Source organism: Rhinolophus ferrumequinum, chromosome 23 (assembly GCF_004115265.2).
Source record: "Rhinolophus ferrumequinum isolate MPI-CBG mRhiFer1 chromosome 23, mRhiFer1_v1.p, whole genome shotgun sequence".
NCBI classification, from domain to species: Eukaryota; Metazoa; Chordata; class Mammalia; order Chiroptera; family Rhinolophidae; genus Rhinolophus; species Rhinolophus ferrumequinum.
Window position 1 is genome coordinate 18,044,517 of NC_046306.1, and position 27,913 is coordinate 18,072,429.

The 27,913-nt window shown below is 41.5% G+C and overlaps 2 protein-coding genes across 6 annotated transcripts in view; one reads left to right on the forward strand and one right to left on the reverse strand.

Annotated features, from left to right (window-relative positions):
- RPRD1B (regulation of nuclear pre-mRNA domain containing 1B) overlaps window positions 1–24,575 on the reverse strand; it is a 49,476-nt gene extending 24,901 nt beyond the window's left edge. Inside the window, exons 1-5 of one of the 3 annotated variants that reach the window (XM_033095564.1) lie at window positions 24,035–24,575; window positions 18,480–18,609; window positions 10,737–10,870; window positions 3,493–3,605; window positions 2,115–2,241 (exon numbers count right to left, since the gene is read on the reverse strand). In XM_033095564.1, the coding sequence (XP_032951455.1) occupies window positions 2,115–2,241; window positions 3,493–3,605; window positions 10,737–10,870; window positions 18,480–18,609; window positions 24,035–24,185 (655 nt within the window). In that variant the 5' untranslated portion in view covers window positions 24,186–24,575. The remainder of the gene's footprint in view (window positions 1–2,114; window positions 2,242–3,492; window positions 3,606–10,736; window positions 10,871–18,479; window positions 18,610–24,034) is intronic. The other 2 variants (XM_033095565.1, XM_033095563.1) reach the window with 2 other exon arrangements.
- Window positions 24,576–24,670: 95 nt separating this feature from the next.
- The window catches only part of TTI1 (TELO2 interacting protein 1), a 43,959-nt gene continuing 40,716 nt past the window's right edge, over window positions 24,671–27,913 (forward strand). Inside the window, exon 1 of one of the 3 annotated variants that reach the window (XM_033095562.1) lies at window positions 24,671–24,724. The gene's annotated coding sequence lies outside the window, so the exon portion shown is untranslated. Of the gene's footprint in view, window positions 24,823–27,913 lie in introns of all 3 variants that reach the window. The other 2 variants (XM_033095560.1, XM_033095561.1) reach the window with 2 other exon arrangements.

The following is a 27,913-nucleotide window of genomic DNA, read 5'->3' on the forward strand; positions in this document are numbered from 1 at the left end:
CAAGTTCTGGGAATCAGGACGTGGACATTTTAGGGGATTGTTTTTCTATCTACCACATCAAGCACTTTCTAGAAAAAGAAATGATCAACTGGGCCAAATATTACTGAGATCAACTTAAGATGACCTCAAGCTAAGAGTGGGCAAAATAGTCACCAGTGAATTTGGCAACATGGAAGTCAGCAGCAACAGTGACAGAAGCAGTTTCAGTAAAGTATAATCAGGAGAGAATGAGAGGAGGGGAAATGGAGACAGATGAGCACAGGCAATATATTTAGGATGTTTTGCTACAATGAACAGAGAAATGAGGCGGTAGCTAGAAGAAGGAAATGGGTCAAAAAAGAATTTTTTCTCCACACAGGAAAAAAAATACATGTTTTTACATTATGGATAATGATCCAGTAGAGGGGAAAACTGGGAGATACAGGAGAAAAGGGCAGATCTGTTGGAAAAGAAACAGGTCTAACAAACAGGTAGAGGGGCTGGTTTAGAAAACAGCATGTTCATCCACACAAAGAGGAGTCAGCCAATGTGTGTTGTTTTCCTCAGCCACATTCAGCTGTGCAGATCCAAGACATAAACAGATGAAAGACTAGATTTAAGAATGGTGGTTGCCAGGAGCTGGGGGTGGGGGGGGATTTGTTATTTAATGGGTATAGAGTTCCAGTTTTGCAAGATGAAAAGAGTTCTGGTAATTGGTTGCACAACAACGTGAGTGTACTTAATACTGCTGAACTGTACACTTAAGATTATAAAGACCCTAAGCTGAATAAAGAAAATAAGGACATACGGGGAATGAAGGCTGGGAAATGGCAGAAGGATCAATAGACTGTTAAATCCAGTAGGGTTTCATTGTTGGAGATGGGAAGTAGAGGGAGTAAGCGCTACTGCTTCTTGTATGATTTGGAAAGCATTGTGCTGTGCTCCCCATCCATCCAAGCACACTCCTGCCTGAAGGTCTTTACAGGTACCGTTCCCTCTGCCTGGGGGCCCTCCTTCCCCTCAGAGAACCTCACAGCTAGTTTCCTGTTTTGAGTGGGGCCTCTGATGGAAGAGCATCTCATCAGAAAGGCCTTCCCAGGCCACCTTTAAAATAGTACCTCCTTCAATTATCTTCACCCCCACATCCCTGCTTTATTTTTCTTTTTGGCACTTAACCCAGGAGGGGGTGTGGGTGGGACACTCAGAGCATTTGCTACACCGTGTACCTCAAATATTTATTGAATGAAGGAAATATTTCATGAGCAACCTTAGTTTTCTTTAAATGAATATGGAGGAAGTTTGTAAAGCAGCCAAGTTAAGGGACTGGAAGGGAAAAATGGTAGCCCTTGGATGAGACTGTAAGGAAAGATCTGAGCTTTTGTAATGGAAAGAGCATAGGCTTTGCAGCCTAGGTTGGAATCCCAAGATGCACTACTCATGTGACCTTGTGTAAGACCCGTAACATCTCAAAGCCTCAATTTCCTCCTATGCAATAAGGGGATATACTTGCAGCGATCTCAAAAGATCATCTATCACGAAGAGTAGAAGTATTATCTGGCACAGAGCATACTCTACAAATATTAGTTCATGCTTCATCCCTTCCTTGTAGTATTAAGAGAGATAAAGGATAAAGAGAGAATAATGTCAACTGCTCCTCCCTGTTTCATTGGGGGTGATCATCAAGAGGGCAAAATGACATACTAACAATACATACCCAGAGTTCTTGGCACTGCAGGCACTGTTATCTATGGGGTGTGTCAGTGTGCAGTGTATAAATCACAGAACACTGAATTATATAATTTTTTTTTAATAAGAGGGTCATAAGTTTAATGCCTTCTGCTCTTAGCACCTCCGCACACACAATGTGCCCTGTTTTCAACAGACCTTCCTTAGAGTGCCATAAGTTGTGGCATGCCAGCATTTCTGCAATAATTCCTAGGATCACTATGCAAGCTTGTACTTTTCCAGCAGCTTCACTGTTCAGCCTGTGAGTTATGTTTGCAAATCCCAAGACGGCAGAGCACCTAATACCAAATGAAAAGTCTATACCTGCAGACATAAGCACGTCCTAGGGTTTGATGCATTAGAGGTATGTACCTCTTCCCTCATCTTTCACCCAAATTCTACCTTCTCACCTGTTATTTTTTCTAAGAGAGAAACATCTTGCACTTCCTGGGGCAAAGAAGCAATTTTCTGTCGGACCGTAGCATCCCCTGATGCGGCATTTTCCAGGTCCTGTAAAGCTTTGATTAGTTCCTCAGTCTGTACAATAAAACACAAACAACACTATCCATTAAGACAGATGGTGTTTAAAGAAAATTAGTTGGAGTTAAATGAGGTGGTGGCAAATTTTAAAAATGATCATTCCTAACATTTAATATTGTCCTTAGTCCCAGACCTTATACCAAAGTCAATGATATGGAGTCTAAGAGAATGTATAAAGTTAATTTTTCCAAGTCTGTGGCAGAACATGAATAAAATTCTACATAATTTTTTTAAAAACTGTTTTAAAGAGCATTTTTGGGCAACTTAAAAAATAGAGTCTGTTTTGTATTGCTTAGTACCAAATGATGCATGATTTCTATAAGGTACGTGCAAAAGTAATTGCGGTTTAAAAGGTTAAAAATTGCAAAAACCACAATTACTTTTGCACCAACCTATAGTCTAGAATGGCCTCCAGTATATAATAAAGGTATACATATCAGATCTTAAACAACTGTGTTGACTGATTAAATGAAATGACAAACACAACATTTTTTGGTAGCCCCAAAATTGTGTCTAATTTATCAATTACAAACAAAGGGATTTAAAAAATAAATAAGAGCAAACTAAGAATGCATACTCTATATACCAAAAAGGGGTTTTTAAATGATCAGAAAACAGAATGCTGACAGGTTAGCCAGTCCATAATGACCGACAATGTTTCCGGAAAATAAGACCTAGCCGCACAATCAGCTCTAATGCGTCTTTTGGAGCAAAAATTAATATAAGACCAGTCTTATATTACATTATGTTATATAAGACCCGGTATTGTGTTGTTATGCTATGTTATGTTATATAAGACCTGGTCTTATTTTACTATAATTTTTATCTGCTATTGCCACACAGACTGTCCTTAGAAACTAAAGAGTGGTTTACTTATGAAAATCAACCATGCTATTGGAGACAAGACATTGCAGAGGCCTTTTGAATGTCTCTGTAACATTACCCGTCCTACACCTTTCACCAAAATCTATTCTTTTGAGAATATTTTCAATGTCTAAGAGTGAAAAACACCAAGTCCAGGTCACTATAAAACATCAATCCATGCCAAAGTCCTGGCATGCAAAGACCAAGTCAAGCCCGCGCGCGCGCCTGGCAAGCCTCACTGGGTGGGTCTTGCACCCAGGACCCAGAGCTACCCTTTGGTGATTCCATACTATTGGACACCGGCGCCACCTTGTGGTCATAATCTCTAACTAGAGGTCATTTCAATAAACAATTCTGTCCAGTTCTCTGGGGATTAAAACATACCAGCAGGGGTCCTGCAGAAGGATCTTGGGGAGAGTAGCTTCCAGGATAGTCGTCATCCTCCTCCTCTTGTATCTGCTGAAAAGTTCGCTTCAGAGATTTCTTCTCCTCTGTTGCTAGAGGAAAGAAAAAAGTGACAAATTTGGGTCACCACAGCCTGTATAGGAGGAATCATATGCTATGCACAAATGGGTCACATGTAAAAAAAGGGCAGGAGGGGTGTACATTTCCAGAGATAGTTTAACATTAACCTTTATGCCAGTTCTTTTAAATTTGTGGTAGTTCTACTGCAAAGAGTCAAAATGGCCTTAGTCTGTCATCTCAGATTGACTCACTGGAAAACTACTACTGAAAACAAGCACTGAAAAGTGAAACTTACCCAACTAACACATTTCGTTAAAAAAAACCTCATTATCTTTTAAAAAAAAAGTTAACAGGAAAAGTAAAATGGTAAGAAACCCATGAGACAATATAATGAAGCAAGCTGATGTGTGTGAAGGTTTAGAGAGAATATACTGTGTATAAATGAGATTCTTTACACTTTCCAGGATAAGTTCAGAAAATAAACAGTAGTGAGAAACCCATCAATAAAATTTTGTCAAAAACTCTAAACACAAATAGCCTTTAAACTATCCCTTTGTAAACAAAACAGTATTACCTTAAAATTAAAAGGAATCATTATTGAGAAATATGATTGATACGACGGGAAAAATTACTTAAGTTTCCATTTTAAAATTAACCTCTTTTGGGACTAACAGATTACATTTTTAATTGTAGCGAATGCTTTTAAATTGTTACGATAGATGTGTTAATTCTAAAATCATTCCTTTTGCATCAAACTGAACAATACAAAATAAACGTCCAACAACTGTGGGACATAAATCTAAATGATAAATTTAAGGTTTGGAAAGTAAAGAAACTACTGTACAACTTACATGTGCCAGGCAGTGCAACAATTTAATCCTTCCCACAATTCTAAGATTATAATATTTCCATTTTACAGGTGAGAAAATGAAGACCCAGAGAAGTTAAAACTCATTTAAAGGTACGACTGCAAAATCTGTGCTCTTTCTACTGCCGTCAAATTACTTAGCACCACACAATTACCCCCTCCCATCTGTCAAACGAGGGGTCACTATGCTTCTTTCTCAGAACTCTGAGTTATAAACAGAATGTACACTTCTTGCTTTAAACATTTTCTTCTAGAACCAAGGATGTAGTTCCTGTTTTCTACCTTACACATTAACTGACCAAACTGTTTGATGTGAAAGCCAGGTCAGTATCATGGGTTTTATTTTTTCTTCATGTTTGCCTGTTCTACCAAAAAAAAACCATTTGCAATACAGGCAGCCCTCACTTTGCACAACATAGTTCAAATACCATGGCATATTAACTACGAGTAATTGCATAAAGAATAAGCTTCGCTACTAATTTCAGTCTGTAAGTACGAAGTATGAATTACTCTGTAAGTAAGAGAAGTGGATCATGATCAGTGACCACATCATTTCTTTCAAGGTCAGTGACTGGTCAATGCACATCTGTTATTCAGTTCACACACCGACAGCAAAGTGGTGTTGTCTCCCAGTGATAGAATCCACATTTTATAAAATGAATAATCAAAACAGGGAACTGACTGACAAAGATGAAAGAGCCGCAAAGAAACTACAACTAAAACAATGATGGGAATGAAATCTGAATCAATGGAGTCGTAGCAGACAGAGGCGGCTGTGGGACAAGTGGCACTGCCACTCTTCTAGAGACTCTTGATGCAAGCCAGAGAAACTCAGTGAAGGCCAACTTATACCATAAATGAAGAAAGTGTTGTGATGAAAGGGTGACAATGGCCCACAGAAAGTGATGCTGACAAAAAACCTTCATGTTAAAGGAACTCTCGGAGATCTTTCACGACACTGAGAGTGTTGTGAAATGTTGGAAATTGACTCAAACTTAGAAAGGGATATGACAATTCACTAAGAAAAGATACTTGCTCCGTTTTTTAAATTATATAAGCAAGCAAGCTTTGTTTAAACCACTCTTGAAAAGTTTGTTAGAAATACACGTTAATTCTCAATGTTTCTAACTAGTCACAGAATGCTAAATAGTTTTACTATCTTTATCTTTTTTGTTTCACTATGCAATTACAATCAACAGGGAGGTTTTAATTCTATGGCAAAAAATTTTAGTTCCAGGACAACTGTAAATTTCCCCATTGATTATTAAGATCACTGCATGGTTTCAGCTTGCATGGTCGTTTTTACAGTCCTGTGCTAGAATTCAAGGCAAGGACTGCTAATTTTTAAAACAAAATCTATCAGGATATAACTTACACATGAAATATCTAGCAGTCCTTTGCCCACAATAGCTAATTAATCTGTAGTGTGTGGTGTGACCCACGTAGACATTCAGTCACTAAAGCATCAAAGTGGCCGTGTGTGAGGAGTGGACACAAGAATGTAAGTACAAGAAGAAAACATGTTTACTGTTTGGTTCACTTCCAAACACCTAGAAGAGCGCTCAATAACTAATTGTTAAAGACACTAAAGAAGGTAGAAAAAAATTATACAGCTTGCATCCTTCAGTTTTCAAACTCTCATACAGAAATTTTTATATAATATTATACCAAAACCACACATCACTCAATACCACGGGGCACTCAGAATCACTGAATTTAGGAACTGGAGGCCTTTCCTCCCCTCAATGGTCACAAGACTATCAAGGCCCGCAGGCTACAGTTTGTCCTAAGTCAAGAGAGCTCATTAGTCTAAGTCTGGGTCCTACAGCCGAAATCATCTGCCTCCTACTCTGGACTTCCTTTCAGCACATTGTGCTTCCACTCATTCGTAGACTAAATCATACGGATGCAAACAATTTTAGGGCCATTTCTGTCCTTTGCCATTCTGATGGAAGAGGGTGTAACAGGGGGTAACCATTACCATCATACTTTTCCAGTTCTCACCTATCCACTTGGAAGACCTACTGGCAATGAATTATTCATCATTCCCCCGTAGGGCTCCCCCTTTCCGGAACTACCTGTTTCCACTATGGATACTTCCACTGGCTGCAGCTTCCAAGTACAACGCCATGGAGACCACCCGAATTTCTCCCCGAGTCCCAACTTCGAGCGGATTCCACACCTCTGACAAATCTTACCTAGCTCCTCTTTCTGCCCCTACCCATGGCCTCTCACCAGCAATCTGCCCTTTACCATGCCACTGTCCCAACTGGTCTCTCTGCCTCCAGTCGCTCCTTTGCCAACTTAGACTCCACGCTTATTCCTGGTGATGGGACGCAGTAGCATCTTGAGTACTCCCTCTCTCTCTCTCTGTCATCATCTCCCTCTGCCTCCCACAGCACTTGGCCATTGCTACTTTGCATGGTCACCTCTCTGATAGAAACATTGTCTTACTCCTTTACATCCCTCTAATACCTCGGAAAATGTCGACCGACTTGAGTTTGAAGCCTCGTCAAGGCAGAGGTAGCACTGAGCTTGGAAAGCCTTGGTGCTGTGCCAGAAATGACTATCACTGCAACACCTTTATACAAACAGGACGGTTGCTCTGGTAACTCTACCCTGATTCATCTGTACAAGTTAGCAGTTAGGATGCCCAGTATTCTCAATCTAGTCAGCCATTAAAAATAACTTAGCAAATCTGTCAGTCTGATTCTTATGGCTAAATTTAAGATAAGGCATCCTTCCACTATCTCTTCAGCTTCTGACCACAGGATTTATTAATACACTCCCTTTTTAACTCAGTGTTTGCAGGCAGGGCAAACACTACAGGTGGCCAAAATCCTTCTGCCTGCATACTGGTACACCTTCTATTCTTGTCCTCCAACCTGTCCGCATCTCTAAGGGGCCTTTTACTCAGGGAACTTTCAAATAATTCTGGTTCCCTCAGTGTTTATGGTATGCCTTTTGGAGACCTGCATTGTGGTAGAATTTCAGACACCATGGCAGACTGTGAAACTAATTTTAAGGTAAAAAGGTAGCCTGAAGGTTCCCAAATCACATTACAGAATGTAATCATCTACTTAATAAAGCTGGATATTCTACAGAATGTACTTGAAATTTTCTGGGATTAAAAAAAAAAAGGAAGAAAGAAAGACAGACCCACAGATTGTTACGTAACTTTTATAATGAGAAAAGAATTAGGAAATATTGTTTGCAATAACTCTCTCATTCTTTGTTCCCTCCTTGCAAAATAAAGAAAAATATTTTTTAAAGCACATTAAACTTTATTCGTGGAAAGAAAAAGAACTGCAGCGAACAAAGGGCGGCCATTTGAGGCACAATTCTGATAGCACTTTACCCGTATCATCTCATGGAACTGAGTGGCCAGGTCCAGACTTGAACCCGGGAAGCTGGGCCTAAAGCCTGTGTTCTTAACCACGATGCTTTCTAGTCTTGCACAAAATCTGAGAAACCGAAAACACTAATAAGTCTCCTCCTACTTTTGCTATTGGTTCAAATTTAGAAACTCAGAACATCAGACATCAGAACTGGGGAGGACAAGTTCAAGTCCGATCATCACTCGACTCTTAACATCTTAGCTGTATTATCTCAAGTGATCCTCACAACCCTATGATGTATTACTATTAATATCCATAATGTACAGTGAAGAACCTGAGGCTCAGAAAGGTCAAACCCTGTGCCCATGGTCACACAGCCTGAAAGTCAGAGAGCGGAGATGTATATTCTGGAAGTCTGATTTCAAACTCCCGCTCTGAGTAGCTAAACTAACTATACTAAGGTCCAGGAAAGTTGAGTGGCCTGCTCATGAATTCACACCTTCATTCAAGTCTATTGCATCCAATGTGCTTTCAGGTAAAAGTACGGTATAAAGAACATAGACTTTAAAGTCATAGAGATCTGGGTTTGAATTCTCCACATCAATTACACCTATTTGGACAAAATTACTATATCCTTTTGAGCCTTAGTATCCTCATCTGAAATATGGAAATAATACCAAATTCATAGAGTAGTTGTGTGGATCTAAAATAAACATGAAAAGCAGTCAACAGAAAGGCTGGTACCTAATAGATGCTCAATAAATGTCATTTCCTTTGTATCTATCTGTCTTTCCTTTCTAAATCCCTCTACAACTATAGGATATTGTGTGCCTCATGTGTGACTCAAGTAAATAATGACGGTCCAGTTAGTGAGGCAAAAGCTTGAGTATTCCTAAGAAAAGAGAGATTACTTTAGAATACCTGGGTCTTGCACATGGGCAGACAGGTGTATCAACTCAAGAAATCTCCAGTTCAAAACAACACTCCTAAGCTCATGCACGTTCCAATGTTAGAACTGTCAAAGTTCCACAGGAAAAGTTTTATTTCAAAGATAAATGTGAAAGCTGTCTGAAAACAAGGAATTATCCACGAACCAAGGGTGAAATATAAAAGGACTATTCAAACTTGGAAATAAACTTCTGGAGAAATCATCAATATTTTGAAAGGGCTGTGGTAAAATATTCTGATAACTCAAGTCCAAAGAAGACAGTGAGAAGACAGAGTGGGTTATAAGTTGGACTAATATACACACGTTGGAACCTTCTGATAGGTGTTTTCGTCTTCACAGAACAGAGGAGAAATTACCTTTCAGCAGCATATCCTTCCACACATAGGGAAGGATGCCTGCCTCTATCGTTAATGTCTAGCCACACAAAAAACTCAGAACCCCAACTGAGGTATTTTCAAATCTAACACAGCCACAGATTCCCCCATTTGTCTGACTGCTCCCTGAGTGCAGAACTATTTCTCACTCCTCTCCCCCTTTCCTATAGCACCTAGCATAGCTGTTTACTCAAAGCACATGTCCAGCAAATGTTTGTTGAATTGAAATTCAACACTTAGCTTCAAACATTGTCTTTCAAAGCTCTCCTACTTGCCCAAAGGTGTTTTAAAAAACCAGCACAGTTTACCAATGAACTGGAAGGCAGAGTAAAGAAAAGAATGCTGGATAATTCCCCAACACTGCAGAATCTCCAAAGGATACAATACAAACACCACCAGAATCCAAAGTAGGAAACATCTTGCTTTTCAGAAGCTACCACCCAGAGTGAGCCCAAAATTGTTTGTTATCAACTCCCAGTAAAATAACAATAACCTGCGAGTTGTCACTCTTAGAGAGCCTCTAATCTCTAGTTTCACAGGAAAGTTACCCTGCCTTAAAATGCATGTAAACTCAGACCTGGAAGAGATCATGGAAGGTACGCAAATAAAGGATTGCTACTATCATGTGTTCTAATCATGGAGGTATTCTATAGCAGAGCCATGTAAAACATACCAGAGGCACTTGGAGGGAATGGCTACATGCGCCCAGACGAGCTAGGGAAGATGTCAGGAGGAGAGTAGCATTCTTGAAGAATGAATTCACCACACAGTGAAAGGGGCAGAAGGACATTTCCGGCACAGGTAATAACAGATGTAAAGGAAGAGGCACCGACAGAGCATCCAGAGGGGACACTGTTGGGTATGGCCAGAGAATATGGTGTATATGAGGGAATGGCAGGAGAATCTGGAAAAGTAAACTAGTTCAGATTATAAAGGGTCCTAAATTCTATGTTAGTGCTTGGACTTGATCTTCCAGGCAATGAGTCCGTGTGCAGTTAGATCAGATCTGTAGCTTAAAAACATGGTATGCCAACTAGAAGCCAAAGAACCAAATGATGTTTGATCTTCCTTCTCTTTAAAGGAAAAAATAATATAAGCTCTTAAGAAGGACTTGGTAAAATTCACACACGTATGTATACACTTCACAAGGACATCCTTGGGTTCAGTAGAACCCCAAATCAATTTTAGACAGCAAGCTGACAAATCGTGGTCTAACACTGCCCGCATCAACATTTAATGAAACCAAGTTCTGAAAGCGCTAAGGGACCACGATCTTATAGTCATTAGTGGCAGGGCTAGGATGAAATCTTAGTCCAGGGTATTTCCTAGTTCCCCACAATCCTACATCCTTTGTTGTTCCTTTCCCTTGTCCAAGGAAAGTCTCTGAAAGGCAGAGGAGAGCCGAGGAGAACACAGAGCAAAAGTCAGGGTGTGAGATGATGAACAGCATGAATACTAGAACCAGGCTTACACGCTGCGAGCACTACATAAATTCTCACCATCATTCATGAGCATCTCTCCCTGAAGAATCATACAATCGCTGATGGTTCACAGCAACCCCCACTGCAGCTTTTCACATTTGATTCGAAAGTAGGCAAAGACCAAGAGCTGTAAACATGTGGTGATGTTTCTACCTTTGGGGGGAGGGCTCTTGGAGTCCTCCATAGACAGCTTCAGCTGCTGTATGAACTCGCCGCCATACACACTTCTTTCTTGCCAGATGTTCAGCAATCTTTCTAAAGGTTTTTTACAGCCTTCATCTGCCTCTCTGCCCAGAAAAGATGAAAAGATATATATAAGCTTAAGATTTTTTTGTTTTTAATTAGGACAGATCTACTCAAAAAAAAAAAAAATCAACAACTGACTAAATGATTTACACATTTAAAAACAGCAGGAAGAGTAAGGTACATATTGTTGTAAATGGATACCCCAAAACTTGACCAGAAACTACATTCTTCCTGGGGTGCACAGGGAAGAGAGAGGGATTACGTGATAGAAATAATCTGTGTCTTTTATCCCCTTTGAAAGATGGGACAAATGAGGTAAAAAGCCAATGGATGATTTTTACAGACGGAGAGTTATCAAAAATTGCCTCTATCCATTGTGACAGCTTGCTTTTTTAAGAAGACATTAATCGGAATCTAGTGCCAGACACTCTGCTGGAAACTACACTTTCAAGGATAGGGAAAAAAAGTTTTTTTTAAGCCAAATATTTAACATGGGGAATTCACTACAACACATCAATGCTAACGCACTAACACCTCTACATGTATCATTGCAATCATACACACACATATGCCAACATTGGTCTCAACTTGAACTGAACTACTGCATTATAGTTTTCATTCTGGGCTAGGTCTGTATTCCATGTTTACATAAAGATGTCTAGTAGATGATCTTAGAACACACTGAGCATAATACAGTTCTTAGTAATTTAGACAGCTTTTTTCCTGACATATTACACTATTGAAACAGAATATGAGGCGACTACTACTAGCACTCAGTGTGAACCAATGGCTACCTAACAGGTCAGACAGCAAGTGGAAGAGCGGGGAAGACTTTCTGAAAGGAAAACAAATTAAATTCCCTCCCCATCCACCCACTAGCTACTACAAATTTTTCTAGTTTGTAAGCTGTCTGGATGTCAATTATCTTACAATGAATGACTTCAAACTAAGTCAATATCTTTAATAGGAACTTCAAGAAACCATCCCAAATCAACTGACATGGGAATTTTATCCACCCTCAGCCCTGACAGCATTTTTCTAAAACATATGTTAATGTTTGAGGGAGGTGAGGTTTTGGCCTAATCTGATCAAACTGTGTCACTTACGAATTATTTGTGGCAAATTTCACCGAATTGGGGTTCAAGTACTAAATCAGGGCACATACGAATTAATTTTTTGTTGTTGTTCAACCCTTTTCTTTTAGTCAGAGGTGAGCGGGAAAAATTTTTACTTATAATTAAACATAAAGATATTACCTAATTATTTGATATTTGTGATAAAACACTTTTACTCCACCTTCAAAATGTATTTAGAAACAGGTCACTTCTCACTTCTTCCTCTGCTATCAGCCCTGTCCCAGCTGCTGTCATCTCTCGCCTGATTACTACGAAAGCCTCCCTCATTACTGATCTCCTTGCTTCCGCCCTGGTCCTCCTATAATCTATTCTAAAGCTTTAAAAATATAAGTCTAGCTGTCGTTACGGCAGATCATGTCACTCTTTTGCTCAAAACTTCCAACAGTTCTTCCTGTGCTCCCTCAGAATAAAAGGGCAAGTCCTTATAAGGCCATTCTCTACCCAGTCCATTATTTCTCTGGCCTCCCCTCCTCCCCTCACAACAGCTACCACGGCTGCCTTCCTGCCTCAGGGCCTTTGCACCTCAAGGTCACTTTGCCTGGAACCACGTTTTCCCAGATGGTGGCATGCCTCTTTGGCTTTCCTCTTCCAGGTGTGTGTTTACTCACACAGCACCTTTTCAGAGAGTCCTCCCCTAATGTCCCTATTTAAAAGTACACTCCCTACCCCTACTTAAGTTTCCTCCACGCAACTTCTCTTCTGGTATGAGTTACTTGTTGTTTACACTCCTTCCATTTGAAGGCAATTTCCACAAGGACAGGGAATCTGTTTTCTTCCCCCTACTGCTATTCACCCTAGAACAAGCACAATATTTGTCTAATTGCAATCTTTTTTGAAAAACTTTTAAGTAGGTTTCAGTAAGCCAATTAGTTAACTTTCAGTAATCACCTTATTACATCAAGGTCATTCATGTCAGACATCAACTAGGTAATCACTCACCTGTGCATTCAATGAGGTTTATGAAATACTATGCTTGGAATACGAGGGACTAGGCCTACGTCCTGACCCCTAGGGCTTGACCCAGTAGCCTCTCACCTTTCCATACCCTACCGGGGGCTTCATATTCTAGCAACACTCGAACATAGGTATTTTCTACTCAGAACTTGCAAACTCTCATGCATGAACCTTTACTCATGCTATCTCCTCTCCTTTGAATGGAACCCCCAAAGTAGAACAAAGTGAAAAGGGAGAAGTTGTGAGTGATTCAAGTGGCTGAAGTGTATGGGGAATGTGTAGAAATAGCCGAAGAATCTGGAAGGACAGAATGGAATTAGATTTTAGAGGGTCTTGAATGCCTTCTTAAGTGTGTGGCCTTTACCCTGAAGGCAAAGGGAAGTCCCTAAAATGATCAAATTTACGGTTTAGAAAAATGGTGATTTTAACTAGTACAACCAAGTCACAACTAATCAGAACTTAACTGGCTGGTACTTTTAACATAAAATCTGTTCTCTGAAAATTCTCCCTTCACTTAAAAGAGAATCCAATCATGACAGCCAATTCTTATCTAGGATTTAGTTAAAAGAAAGGGGAGGGACACAACACCCACCTACCCACCATCTCTGGGGACATCTGGGACTCAATTAAGATTTAAGTACAGCTTCAGCCATATACTGTACAATAGAAACTGATGCTCAAAACTGTTATAACCTAAAGACATTTTCAAAAGACTTTCACCACGAAAAGCTAAAGTCAAAAGGGGGCTCTGGGTTAATTGGTGAATGAACTTAACCAGGACTGGCTAATTCTTTGAACACTATAGAAAGTCAAGGTTTTGCGAGATAAATTTCAAAGTTACACTTAACAACAGTCAAGAAATCTTTTTACTGACAAGGTTTTGCCATTAAGTAGCTCCAACAAACTAGAAGTCACTTGAGCACCTAGAACTGTACACAACTAAAGCAACAGTTTTACAACAGAAGGAGCTATCTTTTCAGGTTGCACTAACTCCACTCTAAATTGAGAAATCTTTAAATGAAAAAACACCAAAAAAATCACTGCCACTCATCAATGAATAAACTGTTAAATGATAAATAATTACATATATAATTTATTATATTAAACACAACTTAATATGAATTTTAATTCTGATTAATTCAATCACTGCAAAATTGATCTAAAAAGTGAAGAGCGTGTATTATACACACATAGGACTGTGCTTGGAGTGTCAGCTGGATACCTGAGGTCTTGCCAAGCCAGCTTGGAGGGGCAGGGGGGCCGGGGAGGGCATTTCTCCCTTAATGGCATTTCCTTGGTACAACCACTATAATTTCTGTGTTTCTGTCTTATCCCATGTACGTACAGTAGGTCTACGACAGCCTACTAAGGGCAGGAATTCTTTCTAAATATCTCCAACACCTCCGAGAGCATCTCATGTGGAGTTGGAGCAGAAATGTCCCTTTGTAATTGGGCAGAAGAGAGTTAACAGAGCAAGCCTGAGACAACTACCCTTAGAAAGGCTTGCGTAGGAGGCTGGCCCTTGGCGGGCATCTGGGACCTTGGGTTTCAGGAGTGTTGCTGCCACTTCCTGAAAAGGGTGTTTTCCTCTGCCGAAATTGTCTGTGCATCAGGTTTTGCTGAACACCTGCTTTCCTTCTAGGAGTCCGGAACTTTGGCAGAGGATGCCAGTGGCCAACCCTAATCAAAACACTGGGCACTGAGTCTCTAATGAGCTTCCCAGGTATACATTTCACACCTGTTGCCATAATTCAATACTGGAGGGATCAAGCATGTCTTGAGTGACGCTACTGTGAGAGCACTCTTGGAAGCTCATGCCCGGTCTCCTCTGAACTTCATCCCATGCACCCCATCCCTTCGCTGAGCACACTATATCCTGAGTCTTTTAGTCCTACTGAGTCACCAAACCTGGGAGTGGTCTTGGGGACCCATGAGTAAATAAGTATGCGTACGGTGCTAACTCCAAAATCATGTCTCCAGATATTAATTTCCTAGAGCCTCAGACTACAGGCATACTTTGGAAATATTATGGGTTTGGTTTCAAACCACTGCAATAAAGCGAGTATCTCAATAAAGCAAGCCGTGATCTTTTTGCCCGTGGAGGGTCTTGCCTTCAATTTGTGAAAAACGCAGCATCTGTGAAGTACAATAATGCTAATTAGCACAATCAAACAAGGTGCGCCTGTATTTTATCCATCTGCCTATCTGGCACTGCACCTTGGAAGGTCTTCTAGACTTCTCCAAATTAACACGGCCAAACACCACCCTTGATTTCCTCTACCACATCTTTTCCCCAAACCTCATCTTAGTAAAGGGCACCATTGGCCATTCACTTATGTCAAAAGCCTAGAAATAATCTTTGCTTTCTCTTTTCCCTCACTATCAGCTCCCATAAATCCTATCAGTTTTACATGGGGGTGCGGGGAGAATCTATCCACAAAGCAAATTCAATAAACAGAAGCTATTATCTTCTCATTGCTTCTGTGTCCTCGCTGATGTCACCACTAGCCTGTACTAGAGCAACACCCTCCAAACTAATGTCCCTGCCCCTCCCTTGGCCCTTATAACCCATTCCCCAAACCAAGCCAGAGGGATCTTTTAACAATATGATGAAATATATCATTCCCCTGCTTAAAACCCTTCACGGACATCCCATCAGAGCACAATCCTCTCCCCCAAGGCTTACAAGGCACATGTGACTGCCACCTGCCTACCTTTCTGATCCCATCTGGATTCCCCATTTCCCTTTGCTCACTGTGTTCTCACCTGGCCGGCCCTTCTGACCCTCTTAACATGCCCAGATTATTTCCACCTGAAGTTCTTACAGCTGTTCCTACTTTACGTGATTGCCTCCAGCGTCACTTCCCGAGAGGCCTTCCTTCCCCGCACTAGGAGAGACCACCCTCCAGAATGGCATTCTCTTGTATCACGTCCACATCAGCGCTCTCTGAAAGTATCTTGTTCACTTCTCTGTCCTCGTCTGCATTCCTCACTGCTGCTCCCTACTGTCTGGATCGGTTCTTGGCACGAAGAAGGCACTCAAATACATGCTGAATGAAAAACAAGGGGCACACCTATCTCCAAACTGAGGAGAAAACAAGAAGGCATTTGTGGGGGGGAAAGTTCAACGTCTGGTTAATTAAATTGCTATTCAAATTAAATCTACCCCATAAGTCTGACAGCTTACTCTGACTTGAGAAGTTTGGTTTGGGGGTTTTTTTTGGGCGGGGGTGGGGGAACGACGGAGGAAGTAGGAAATTATCATAAAGAGATTCCTAATCAATTTTGGTCAGTATTAACAGGTCAACTATCTTTGTTCATCAACAGGCCACAGAAAAACCATACAGAGAGCACATCTTACTGTTGATAAGGTGCGTCAGACCTGAAGTGGAGTGACTGGCCTTTCTGTTGTAACAGTGGTGGGGGAGGGGGTATGGGAACACGGGGATCCCAAATATAATACCCAAACAGGGTGTTAAAAGAACTAGAAGAACGCAAAAAAAGAAAGAAATGAATGAATGAATGAATGAATGAATAAAGGCTAATTTTTAATTTTTATTTTATTTTATTAAAAAGGACCAGATTTATTTTCCCCACAATGCCACAGGCTCTGCCAAGACCTTTTTACAGTTCCCGCTAGATAGGTTTTAGGATGTTACCAAGGAGAAAAGGAATTTTCAATCCTGGAATTCCCATCCCCCCTTCTCCCACCTCTTTCTACTTATCCTTTTCTGGTTTTGGTGCAGCTAACGATTATTGTTCAATTTTTACATACAAACGTTGTATTTACTAACCCTACAGGAAACAATTTTAGTCAACTTCCTATACGCTGAATTAATTATCTTCTTCATCAAATAGTGACTGAATCTCTCTCTGTGCCAGGGTAGACCACAACGTCACCCAGCTCCTAGGACACCGCCCATTCCATGAAGGCTACATAAATGGTGTTCTCCAAATCTATGTAACCCAGCAGCTCCATACCACACACTTAACTAGGTGCTTGGGATACAGGAAAAACCAAAACAGAAACGGATTTTCTCTACAGTTTATAATTTAGTATATTCCCATGAAGGAGCAAAGACTATGGATTGGTCACTGTACTCACTGTATTATGTACTTTCAAACACGCTGTTTTACTTTAGCTTCACAACAACTTTGAGATAGGTGGTGTCATCCCCTTTTAACCAATTAAGAAACTTGGGCTCAATAAGCTAAGTAACACATCTAAAGTCACTCAGTGTTGGAGACAGAGCTACAGCCAACGCCTAAGGAGCTGAACTAAATCTCCTGGAAACAAGAAAATGCCTGTCTCTAATTTCAGACATCTACTCTAGTCATTTGTTCTAAGCTTACTCTCTGTGATGACTAGTTAGTATTTATTCAAATTCATAACACATTCTGCTTCTTCAGTGTCCATTTTCACCAAAAGAAAGGACAATCAAAAAATCCTTTTGTTCAGGTGGCCGGGTGGCTCAGTTAGTTAGAGCGCGAGCTTTGAACGACAGGATTGCTGCTGGTTCGATTCCCACATGGGCCAGTGAGCTGCGCCCTCCACAACTAGATTGAAGGACAATGACTTGGCGCTGATGCACCCTGGAGAAACACAGTGTCCCCCAATTAAAAAAAATAAAAATCTTTTTTCCCATCGTTAGAAAGCTAGACGTCATTTCTTTCTTTAGGATTTCTCATTTTATTTCTTCAAAAAGTTTCAAATCGTTCATGGAATGCCAGACTTATTTTCACATTTAAGACCTTTCACTTACACGTTAGTCTCTAGATTAATTTTTATTTAACCCACTAGTCTCCTTTGTGCTTTTCCCAATTTCCTTTTGCAAAGATGTTTATTTTTATGTTTACCTAGTAATGGGCTAGTGAAAAATAATCTTTCTCTGCTCCTCCTGAGCAACTTATGTCTCCAGTGAAGAAGTTTGTTTTTAAATAAGAATAATTGATAAAACCTCTAATCAATGTTATGTTTTGTGGTATTAGCTGTATGTATGCTCTATGCTCCAGCCCTCTGTTACAAACCACGACAGTGACAGACTTCATATGATATATAGCCAGAGCAAACACCTACTTTCCACCTTAGCAATTACCTTTGCAGTTATAGTAATGACTCTTTCTAGTAAACCATACATCTAAACATCCAGAAGGAAGTAAGTAAAAATGAATGCATAAGCAACGAGTTTCTTGCTAATTAAGGTTTTGTTACTGGAAGGTTCCCTTGTACTATTTGGCTGTGTTTTTTGACCATAAGCTTATGAGGCTATTCAGCCAAAACAAGAAAAATACCACGTTCAAGAAATGAATTCAATAAATGAATACATCTAGGGAAAAAGATGTACTTCAGGGGTTAGATCCCTTCAATGCATCAAAACGTTTGCATGTCTGAGAGCGTTTCTAAGGGCCCAGCAAAACATACAACCGTAATTTGGCCTCTGCACCACTCTCTGTAAACTACAAGCTGTCAATTTACAAAGGCTATCTTGGAAAAGGAAAGAACAAAAAGGAGAGGTAATGCATTTAAAAACAAAACAGAACAAAAAAAGGAACAACATACCTGGCAACATGAGAAAAAGCATCCACAAGGACAGATTCAAATTCTCTAGTGAACTCAGGTCCTTTCCTCTTACTGTTTTGGATGACATCATTTGCTAAGTACAAAAAAGTAAGCTTCCTATTTGATTTGGCTGGAAAAAAAAGAAAAGAAGATAATTTAACTTACACCAAGGAAATTCTCAATTCACAATTCTTTTGCCCCAAGCTACACCAAAAAAAATTTTAAGACAAGTATTATCTACTTGAGATCAAGGCTTGCTATGTGTTTGAAAAACAACTTAAGGAACTCTTTGACATCTTTAACAAAAGAGGTTTGAGAACACAATTTTTGTAAAAAACAAAACAAGAATAGGCCATCTTCATTTCCATGTTATTTTAAACAGGGTTAATTACTTAGCGGTAAAGATGAAGATAATCTGAAATTACTACAGGATAAGCGGTCAATATTCTCCAGAAGACATGCTAAAACCAAGATTTTCATTTATTCTATTGCAAAGATGAACATTTCTAACTCACTGTTAATTACCAAATCATGCAGAATGCAAGACTGAGTTAGGTTTTAATTTTAAAATAGATTCTTGTAATCGATGCTCCTAGACTAAAAATTTCTCTTTGAACATTCCAATAACCATAATCAATCAAAGACATCAACTCTACAATCCAGAGGAATCTCTAGATGCACCAATGGATATTTATCTCAAATACAAACATATATTAATGCTACATTATTATTGAAAATTTACACACGTCTGAGATCTGGGTATACAAAATTATGACTCCTATAAAAACCATAATTCTTCTCTTTTATACATACTAAATGTATCATTTCCTATTATTCTATCTGGTATCATATTTTAAACCATAAAAACCTCATGCAATATGTCTGAGTTACAGTTGCTTGGGGGAACATTACTGAATTTCCTGGCTTCTGTGCACATAACTCCTCAGCTGTGAAGTTACATCACTACAATTTTTGGTCCCAGTTTTCTCTTAAAAGAAATAAATAAGAACACAATCAGTAGTTCAAAACACTAAGTAAGTTTTCTCCAATGCCAAAGTACCTGAAAAACTCAACCAAGCCCTAGGTCAACCTTTACACACTTGAGTAACTAGTCCTTACTCCATTTCTCTCAGAAATCACTTATTTCTTTTGAGATGCACACACCATGTATCAATTTTGAAACAGCAGGCATAAGTGCTGACATTTTTAAATGTAGCTACAGAAGAATAACCCAAGTTAAAAACAATATTTTTAAAGCACATTATAGTTTAAACTGATGACTTAACGTGCTCATAAAATTAAATATGGTATCTTGAATTGTATTAACCTTCTGGTAATAACCTAATATTGATAGCCAATTGATGAGAACATTGAAAACCTGGAGTTATGGTGCTACAAAGGTATGATTATGGCAAAAGCCTTTTTTAAAAAAAATAATTATTTATTTTAGGACCCCTCAGCTCCAAGTCAAGTAGCTGTTTCAATCTAGTTGTGGAGGGTGCAGCTCACAGTGGCCCATGCGGGGACTGAACCAGCACCACTGGTGTTAGGAGCATCGCCTCCCCTCTCTTTTTTAAGCAAATCTTATTCTGGGATGCTGCGAGTAAAACTACCAAGTCTATAATGCCATGAAAGTTAACAGATTCAAGTAAAACAGAACTGCAACAAAGCAAATTTGAGTAAGTCAAGCTTTACAAATTCCAAGTACCTTACATTTAAAAAAAAAAAACCCAGAATCCATATTTTAAAATGTCAATTTGGACATGCAAGACGTGATACATTTTTCAGTATTACAAATATGACAGCTAAGAGAGGCCAGAGAGCCAAGGTTTTCACTATCTACAAGGCAAATTAATTTTCATCATCCTCCAACTTAGCAATGGGGATTGATTTAGGATAAAACTTTCGTCCCTCCACATCCAGCGCCCTGAATAGTCAATATAAGCATCGTGCGTGTGAAGGTGAGATGACAAAACCCTAGCGTACTTCAACATAGTTATAATGCATGCAACACACACACCCTCCGCTCCAACCCCAGGTGACAGCTCACCTGTTCAGATGTCTTTCCAGGATGACAACACACTCATAGATCTTTTTACACCCCACCTATGCCCTTTCCGAACTGGTTATTGAGCAAAGTTTAAATAACTAGCTAGACCAAAAATTTTCACTTATATGGCTGGTTTTGACATCTAGGAAAGTAACTTTGGGGGGAAAAAGGCCTATTTATCGGCATTCAGGCCAAGACACAAAAACATTATTGAAAAATATTCATCTAAGAGCATTCTGCACCAAACTGCTCCAAAAAGAAGGGGAGTTCTACCTAGAACAGAGCCCAAAAGGATAAAGAACTATTCCTAGAAAATGGAAAGAAAATAACACATCAGGAATAGAGGCAGTATTTAAGCAAGAAAAAGTAATTTTTTGTTAAGTCTTGTAAATATTTTGAAGGCAACTCAGAGACAGTCTGTGAACACTTTAGGGAAAATGACTTGCCCATAGATAGAAATGTCTACTTTTAAAGACTCAGGGTGGGCTAAAATCCAAGGGGCTGGTCAATTTGAACATCAGGGCACAAAATCTTTTCCACTTTAGAGTGGGGGCACTGTCAATTCAAGAAGGAAGCGTGGGTCTCCGGAAGCTGTGTTCTGATGCTTGGAAGGGCATCCTCCAGCTCTGCATTGTCCAGGATGGTAGCCGCTGGCCAGATGAGTGAACAACTGAATTGTGGCCACTTACTAAAGCTCAGGACCTCAATTTTTAATTGTATTAATTTAAAACTTTAGTTCCTTAGTCACACATTTCAAGTGCTCAACAGCCACCTGGGGCAAGTGGCCACCTTGCTGGACAGAGCAAATATAAAACATTTCTATCATCACAGAAAGTTGTATTAGTGTTGTTTGGATCCTTTACTCAACCATGAAAATGATGGTGAGAGACCACAATTTAACTCCTAACCTATTTTTAACTGTGTAACCGGCACCATGCTAAATGCTGTAGACATTGCAAAGACGCAAGAGGCCTAGTTTCCCCCTCAAAACACAATCTAGTGAAAAAGACATAACTAGAAGGATGAACTACAGTAGGCCCTTGGTATCCAAGAGGGATTGGTTCCAGGACAACCCCTCCCCACCCCCACTCTCCCAACCTGCTGCTCAAGTACCAAAATCCACAGATGCTCAAGCCCCCTTAATAAAATGGTATAGTATCTGCATATAACCTAAGCACATCCTTCCGTATACTTTAAATCATCTCTAGATTACTTATAATACCTAATAAAATGTAAATACTATGTAAATTGTTATACTGTATTGTTTAGGGAATAACAACAAGGAAAAAAAAGTCTGTGCATGTTGTTCAGTACAGAGGCAACCATCCTAGGCCTAACTAAGTACATGTCGGCAACAGTATAATTTTTTCTCTAGAACATTTTCAACCCCCCCCACCCCCCGGGTTGAATTCAGGGATAGAGAGGACCAACCATAGATGCTCAACTGGTGTGGGGTGGGGCGGGAGGCAGTGATTAATTCTAACAAAAGCACTCCAGGTTTGGGGAAGGTTATGACCTCCTTCACGTATTAAGTGCAACGAGGCACTGCGTACTTGAAAGCACATGTTTTGGTGTCAGAGAGCTCTGGGATCATGTCCCAGCTGTATGCCCCTGAACAAAGCACTTAATCTCTCTGTATCTTTATCTTCTCATCTATAAAACGGGGGTAAGAATGCCAGGCTACTCCACTTACAACATAAGGTTCCATCATATGAAGTTAGGGTTCAAGGAGCTTCATGATGACTACACCCTCTAAATTGTGTTTTTCAACAACTCAAGCAGGGTGAGGAGGGGAATCAACTAGTAGTAACATTTGAGATGGAGTCTGCCCTGTCTCTGAGATCCTACCGGATAGAATCCTGCAGAGGCGATTCCTTTTTTTCACATCTCAGATTTTGGAAATAGTTGAATGGCACAGTGGTGTACACAGTGGGGATAGAGCCTGGGAGCTCCAGGCTCTATCCCCCAACTGCCCAGAGGGCTGACGGGACTCCTATCTCAGTAAAGCACATGATGGGGGTGGGGGGAAGGTTCTCTGCTAAAGGGCTAGCACTGGGTCTCCTGAAAGAATCCTGGATTTTGGTGTCTGCCAGCCTGATGTAGTCGTAACCTCACCAATTCCAATGCCTTAAAAATACCACTTAGCCACTTCAGTTTCCTCATCTGTAACACAGGGTAGAATTCCCACCTTATAGATAGTAGAGAACACATGTAAAGGTGCTTCCTACGCTATAAAGACCCTACCACTTATAGGCTGTCCAAAACAGCTCTAAGCTTCATTTCCATAGCTTTCTGCTATGGAACTCACCAGAGTATCGCATAGCTGGTGACCATCTTTCCCCACCAGACTCCAAGCTACTTGAAGGCAAAGACCGTGCCTCACATTGAATAATCAATAATCTTATCTCGATGTTATTTCTCGAATATCTGCACTGATCCAGACACCATGCCAGACCTTCATTTGGATTATCCTGTTTACTCCTCACCACAAGTTGTCTGAGCCTCTGATTTTCCTCATCTGCAAGTTTCTACCTCACAGGGCTCTGAGAATTTAAAAAATGACAATGTATGTAAAGATATAAGTACTGCACGTGGCACATAATAAAGGCTCGGTCAATCGGTTAACGTCATCTCCATTTTATAGAGAAGAAAACTGAGGGGCAAAGAGGTTAAGCTGCTGGGATCAGTAAATGTCAGTCAGGCTTAAATCCCAGACAGTTCGTCTCTGGAGCCAACATGCTTTCAATCACCCAACCCAGTGCCTGGCACACAATGGGCTGAGCTCAACGGAATGCCAGATCCTGAGCAGGGTCTACAAGCAATGCAAGTTGCATGAGAAGAGAAGCTTAGGTAGTGTGGCCCCTTAACCTCTCTATGGACAGGAAGTAACTACCCACTTCATAGGGCTGTTCTGAGAACTGAGTGCCAGGATGTATGCAAAGGTCTTGGAATCGTGACTGGCACAGAATAAGGGCTCTCTATGTAAGTGGCAGCTACCCTCATCCTCGTTTTACAGATGAGAAAACAGAAGCGTTGAGATGAAGAAACTCTCCCAGTATTCGCTCAGCTAGGAAGTGGCTGTGCCAAGGCTCGATCTAGGCAGTCTTACTCCAGGGTCTGCTGGCTCTTACTCCAAATGCCCAGCAACGTGCCTGGCACACAACTGGCTAGGGCCAGTCCCCTCCACGAGGCCCGTAACACTGCAGAGATAGTAATAATCACAAGTGTCAGGAGGAGCCCGAGGGGAAAACGGCTGGGTGAAGAGGGAGTCTGGGCACTAGAGCCCCGGTCGGTGGAACCTCAGACAAGCACCTTCAATCTACCTGGGCCTCAGTTTCCTTCTCCGAGAAATGGGGATAACACTGTCTCCAACCTCAGAAGCGCAATCAGAGGCCCGGACCTGGAAAGCAAGGCTCAAGGAAGAAGCTAGAGGGGCCTCAGCAGTGGGTGGGAGAGAGGACAACCCGGGGGGGGGGGGGCACGAGGTGGGGGGGGGGGTGTTTACCTTTGCGGAGCTCGCGGTGCCACACCGAGACGATGGGTCCCGCGTGCTTGCGGTGGTGGATGAGCCACAGGGACAGGGTCTGCACGCTCTGCTGAGAGTTGCTCAACTCCGAGAGCTTCTTCTCCAGCGCCGACTCCGAGAAGGAGGACATGGTGGCGGCGGTGAGGCCCGGCAGGGAGCGGCCTGGGCCGCCCAGTGCGGCGGGAAGAGCGACGGCACGAGGCCGGGGCCTCACCTGACCGCCTGGGGGACTCTTTACTGACTGACAGACGGCTAGGCGGGCCAGGGGGTGGGGGGATGGGTCTCCGCAGTAACAGCCGCCCGCGCCGCCGCCACAAGATGGCCACCGACCTCTCACCCCACCGCGAAGGCAGGGTTAAAGGGCAAGGGCCGGAGTCGCTGGACACCGGGAGGTGTCAGAGCTGCAGGAAAACGCGCCTGCAGTGGCGGCGGCCTCTCTGAAGCTCGCTCGGGGCACTCTGAAAGCTACAGATGGGGAAAGAAACGCAGTTCGGCGGCCTCCGGAAGGCGCTTCGACCGCTCGCGCCCGCACGCCGGCGCAGTGAGTCTCCCCGGACCCTTTCTCCCGCTCCCGGGGAACCTGTGTGGCGCTCTGCGGCGCACTCCTTAGCGCGTCACTACCGGCGGGGAGGAGGAGGCGGGAGAGTGAGGGAGAGGCTGGAAGACAAGGTAAGGGAAGAGTGGCGGGAGCAAGAGGGAGCCCGGCAACTGGCAGCCTGTGGAGGGGGATCCTGAGGGGACAGTGAGGCTGAGTGATCGTGACGTAGGTATGAGAGGCGGCTTTCTCCCTCGACTGGCAAACCCCCCGGCCGCACTCTTCCTCCATACGTGCCCTGCTCCCTGGCCTCCCTCCCCCCAAAGCTTCTTTTTGGTTCTGCCAAGCCACCCACGTGCACTTTTCACGCCTCCACGCCTTGGCTCTCGCTGTTCCTTCTCCAAAGGTGACGCCCCCTTCTCACCTGATGGGCTCCCACTCGGCTCCAGGGCCACCCTTTAATGTCCAGTTCTGACATTTGCACTGTGGCAGCAGCGCCATAGGATACACTTTTCTCCTCTTGGCTCTTAATTGTTTCCTTTATTCCCAGAAGTACGTGCTGCCCTCCGGGGGTCCATTTGACTGTGTCTCACGTTTAAGTAATGTTAACTTTTCGGGGGGTGGAGGCAAAGGGAACATTGACCTTTAAAACACACTGTTTGAGACTGAACCCCTTTCCTATTTTTAAAAAGTTTAAAATTCCAGTTATCAAATCAGCAGGGAACTTTGTCCTTCTGCTATTGGCGTGGTGGTAGGGAGTTAGGTTATTGTAGACGTAATGGAATTTTAAAATTTCCTAATCGTCATGGAACTTAGCAGTTGTGGACAGGTTCCAGAGTCTCTTACTGCGCTGTATTGTAGTTCTTTGTTTAGATGCTTCTGTTTCTCCCCCAGAGTAGAATCATAATCAGAGCCAGCATAGTGAGCAGTTGCTGTGAACTGGACACTGTATTTTCACATAGTAACGCATTTCATCCTTACCACAAATCTATGAGGTAGGTATTACATTATTCCTGTTTGGCAAATGAAGAAACTCAGAGAGGGCACATAGCTAAGATTAGAGGGAAGGACCTGCATCTTCTCTTTTTTACCTCAGCACCTGATTCATAGCTGATTGAGTGAATTAACATAAAAGAGGTGAATAGCTTAAAATCACACAGTCACATCTAGTTGTAATTATAACCTAAGGCCTTTGAGTCAAAGGCTAGGCGATCTTTGTGTATTAGGTAACACTGTCATATACTGAGCATTTTTATAGCAAGTCACGGTGTATTAAGCACATTCCATACCTTCTTTTATTTAATCATTACAACAGTGCTACGAGGTGAGGATTATCACTATTTGACCAATGAGGAGACATAAAGCATGGGTGAGTGTGTCCAATGTCACTTGGACATAGGAAATGACAGAGCAGGAGTCAAATCAAGGTTATCTGACGTGTGATCTCAAATGTTTCATTCCCAAACCAGTGGTTCATTCATTCACTCAGCAAATAATTTTGAGCATCTTTGAAGCACTATTCTAGGCAAACAGTCAGAATCCAGTTCTCGGAAGCTTACCTTCTACAGGGGAAGATAGATAAACATGCGAGTATAAAATGAGTCAGAAAAATGAGTGCCTTAAATACAAATCAAGGAGGGTAAAGAGGGGTGAGGAATGTATGTGTGGGCAGATAGGAATCTATTATATATGCTGGTCAGAGAAAGCCTCACTGATATGGTGACACTTGATCAGAGCCCTGAAAGAACAGAGAGAACAAGCCATGTGCTCTGTAGTGGGATGTGGTTCCAGGCAGAGGGAAAACCAAGTACAATGTCCTGGGGTTAGAAGGGCCCTGTCTGAGGAACTGCAAGGAGGGCAGTAAGGCTAGAGTGATAGGAACCAGAAAGCTAGAAATGAGCTCAGAGAAGTCGCCAGGGATCACATCACATAGTGGGCAATCGTAAGGACTTTGGATATTACTCAGTGAAATGACAGTCTAATAAATGGTTTTGAGTGAAGGAGGAGCATTGTGGCTGTTAAGGAGAAAATAGGGTGTAAGAAGCAGGAAGACCAGTTTGGCAGCTATTGTAATAACCCAGATGAAAGGATAACTCAGACCAGGGTGGAGGTGGTGAGAAAGGGTCAGATTCTGGGGATATTTTAGAAGAAGAGGTGACCGATTAGATATGAGATGTAAAAGAAAGACGGGTTTATGCGGTAGCCTAAGCAACCGTAAGAATGGATTCTTCCATTTACCGAACTGAGGAACGAGCTGGTTTGGGGAGTAAGAGCAGGAGTTTAGATTTGTACATGTCCGGTTGGAAATGCCTATCCAAACAGAGATGTCTCATAGGTAATTGGATCTGTGAGTCTCGAGTTCAAGGGAGAGATCTGGACTGGAGGTATAAATGTGTGAGTCATAAAAGAGAATAAGTGTGGAAAGAAAAGGGGTCCAGTGACTGAGTCCTAGGATACTTCAGGATCTAGAGGTATGAATGTGAGGATGATATCATCATGTGATTTTTCTTCTTTAGCTTGTTAATATTAATTACACTGATTGATTTTCAAATATTGAGCCATGCTTTCATCCCTAGAATAAACCCTACAGTTTTTTTTTTAATTTTTGTATTGTCTTTGTTGAGTTTTGGTTGAGTTTTGTCATGGTGTATAATTCTATTTACATGCTACTGAATTATACGAGGTATGACAATTAAGTTCGCGACCTCATCCTAGAAAAAGTGCTACATACCTCGTTGCTGAATATCACTACGGTCACCTTCAAAGTACTCCCCTTGGGGAGCTATGCATCAATAGAGAAACAGTTAGGAAAATCTTAACTGAAAATCTTGGCATGAGAAAGGTGTGTGCAAATATAGTCCCGAAGGAGCTCTTGCATCACGACAATGCACCAGCTCACACGGCACTGTCTGTGAGGGAGTTTTTAGCCAGTAAACAAATAACTCTATTGGAACACCCTCCCTACTCACCTGATCTGGTCCCCAATGACTTCTTTCTTGACCTGAAGATAAAAGAAATATTGAAAGGAAGACATTTTGATGACATGCAGGACATCAAGGGTAATACGACAGCTCTGATGGCCATTCCAGAAAAAGATTTCCAAAATTGTTTGGAAGGGTGAACTAGGCACTAGCATCAGTACATAGCTTCCCAAGAAGAGTACTTCAAAGGTGACCATAGTGATATTTAGCAATGAGGGATGTAGCACTTTTTCTAGAATGAATTTGCGGACTTTATTGTCAGACCTCGTATTTCCTAATATTTTTAGGGTCTTTGCATCTCTATATTCATGAGGGAAATTGGTCTGCAGTCTTTTTTTAATT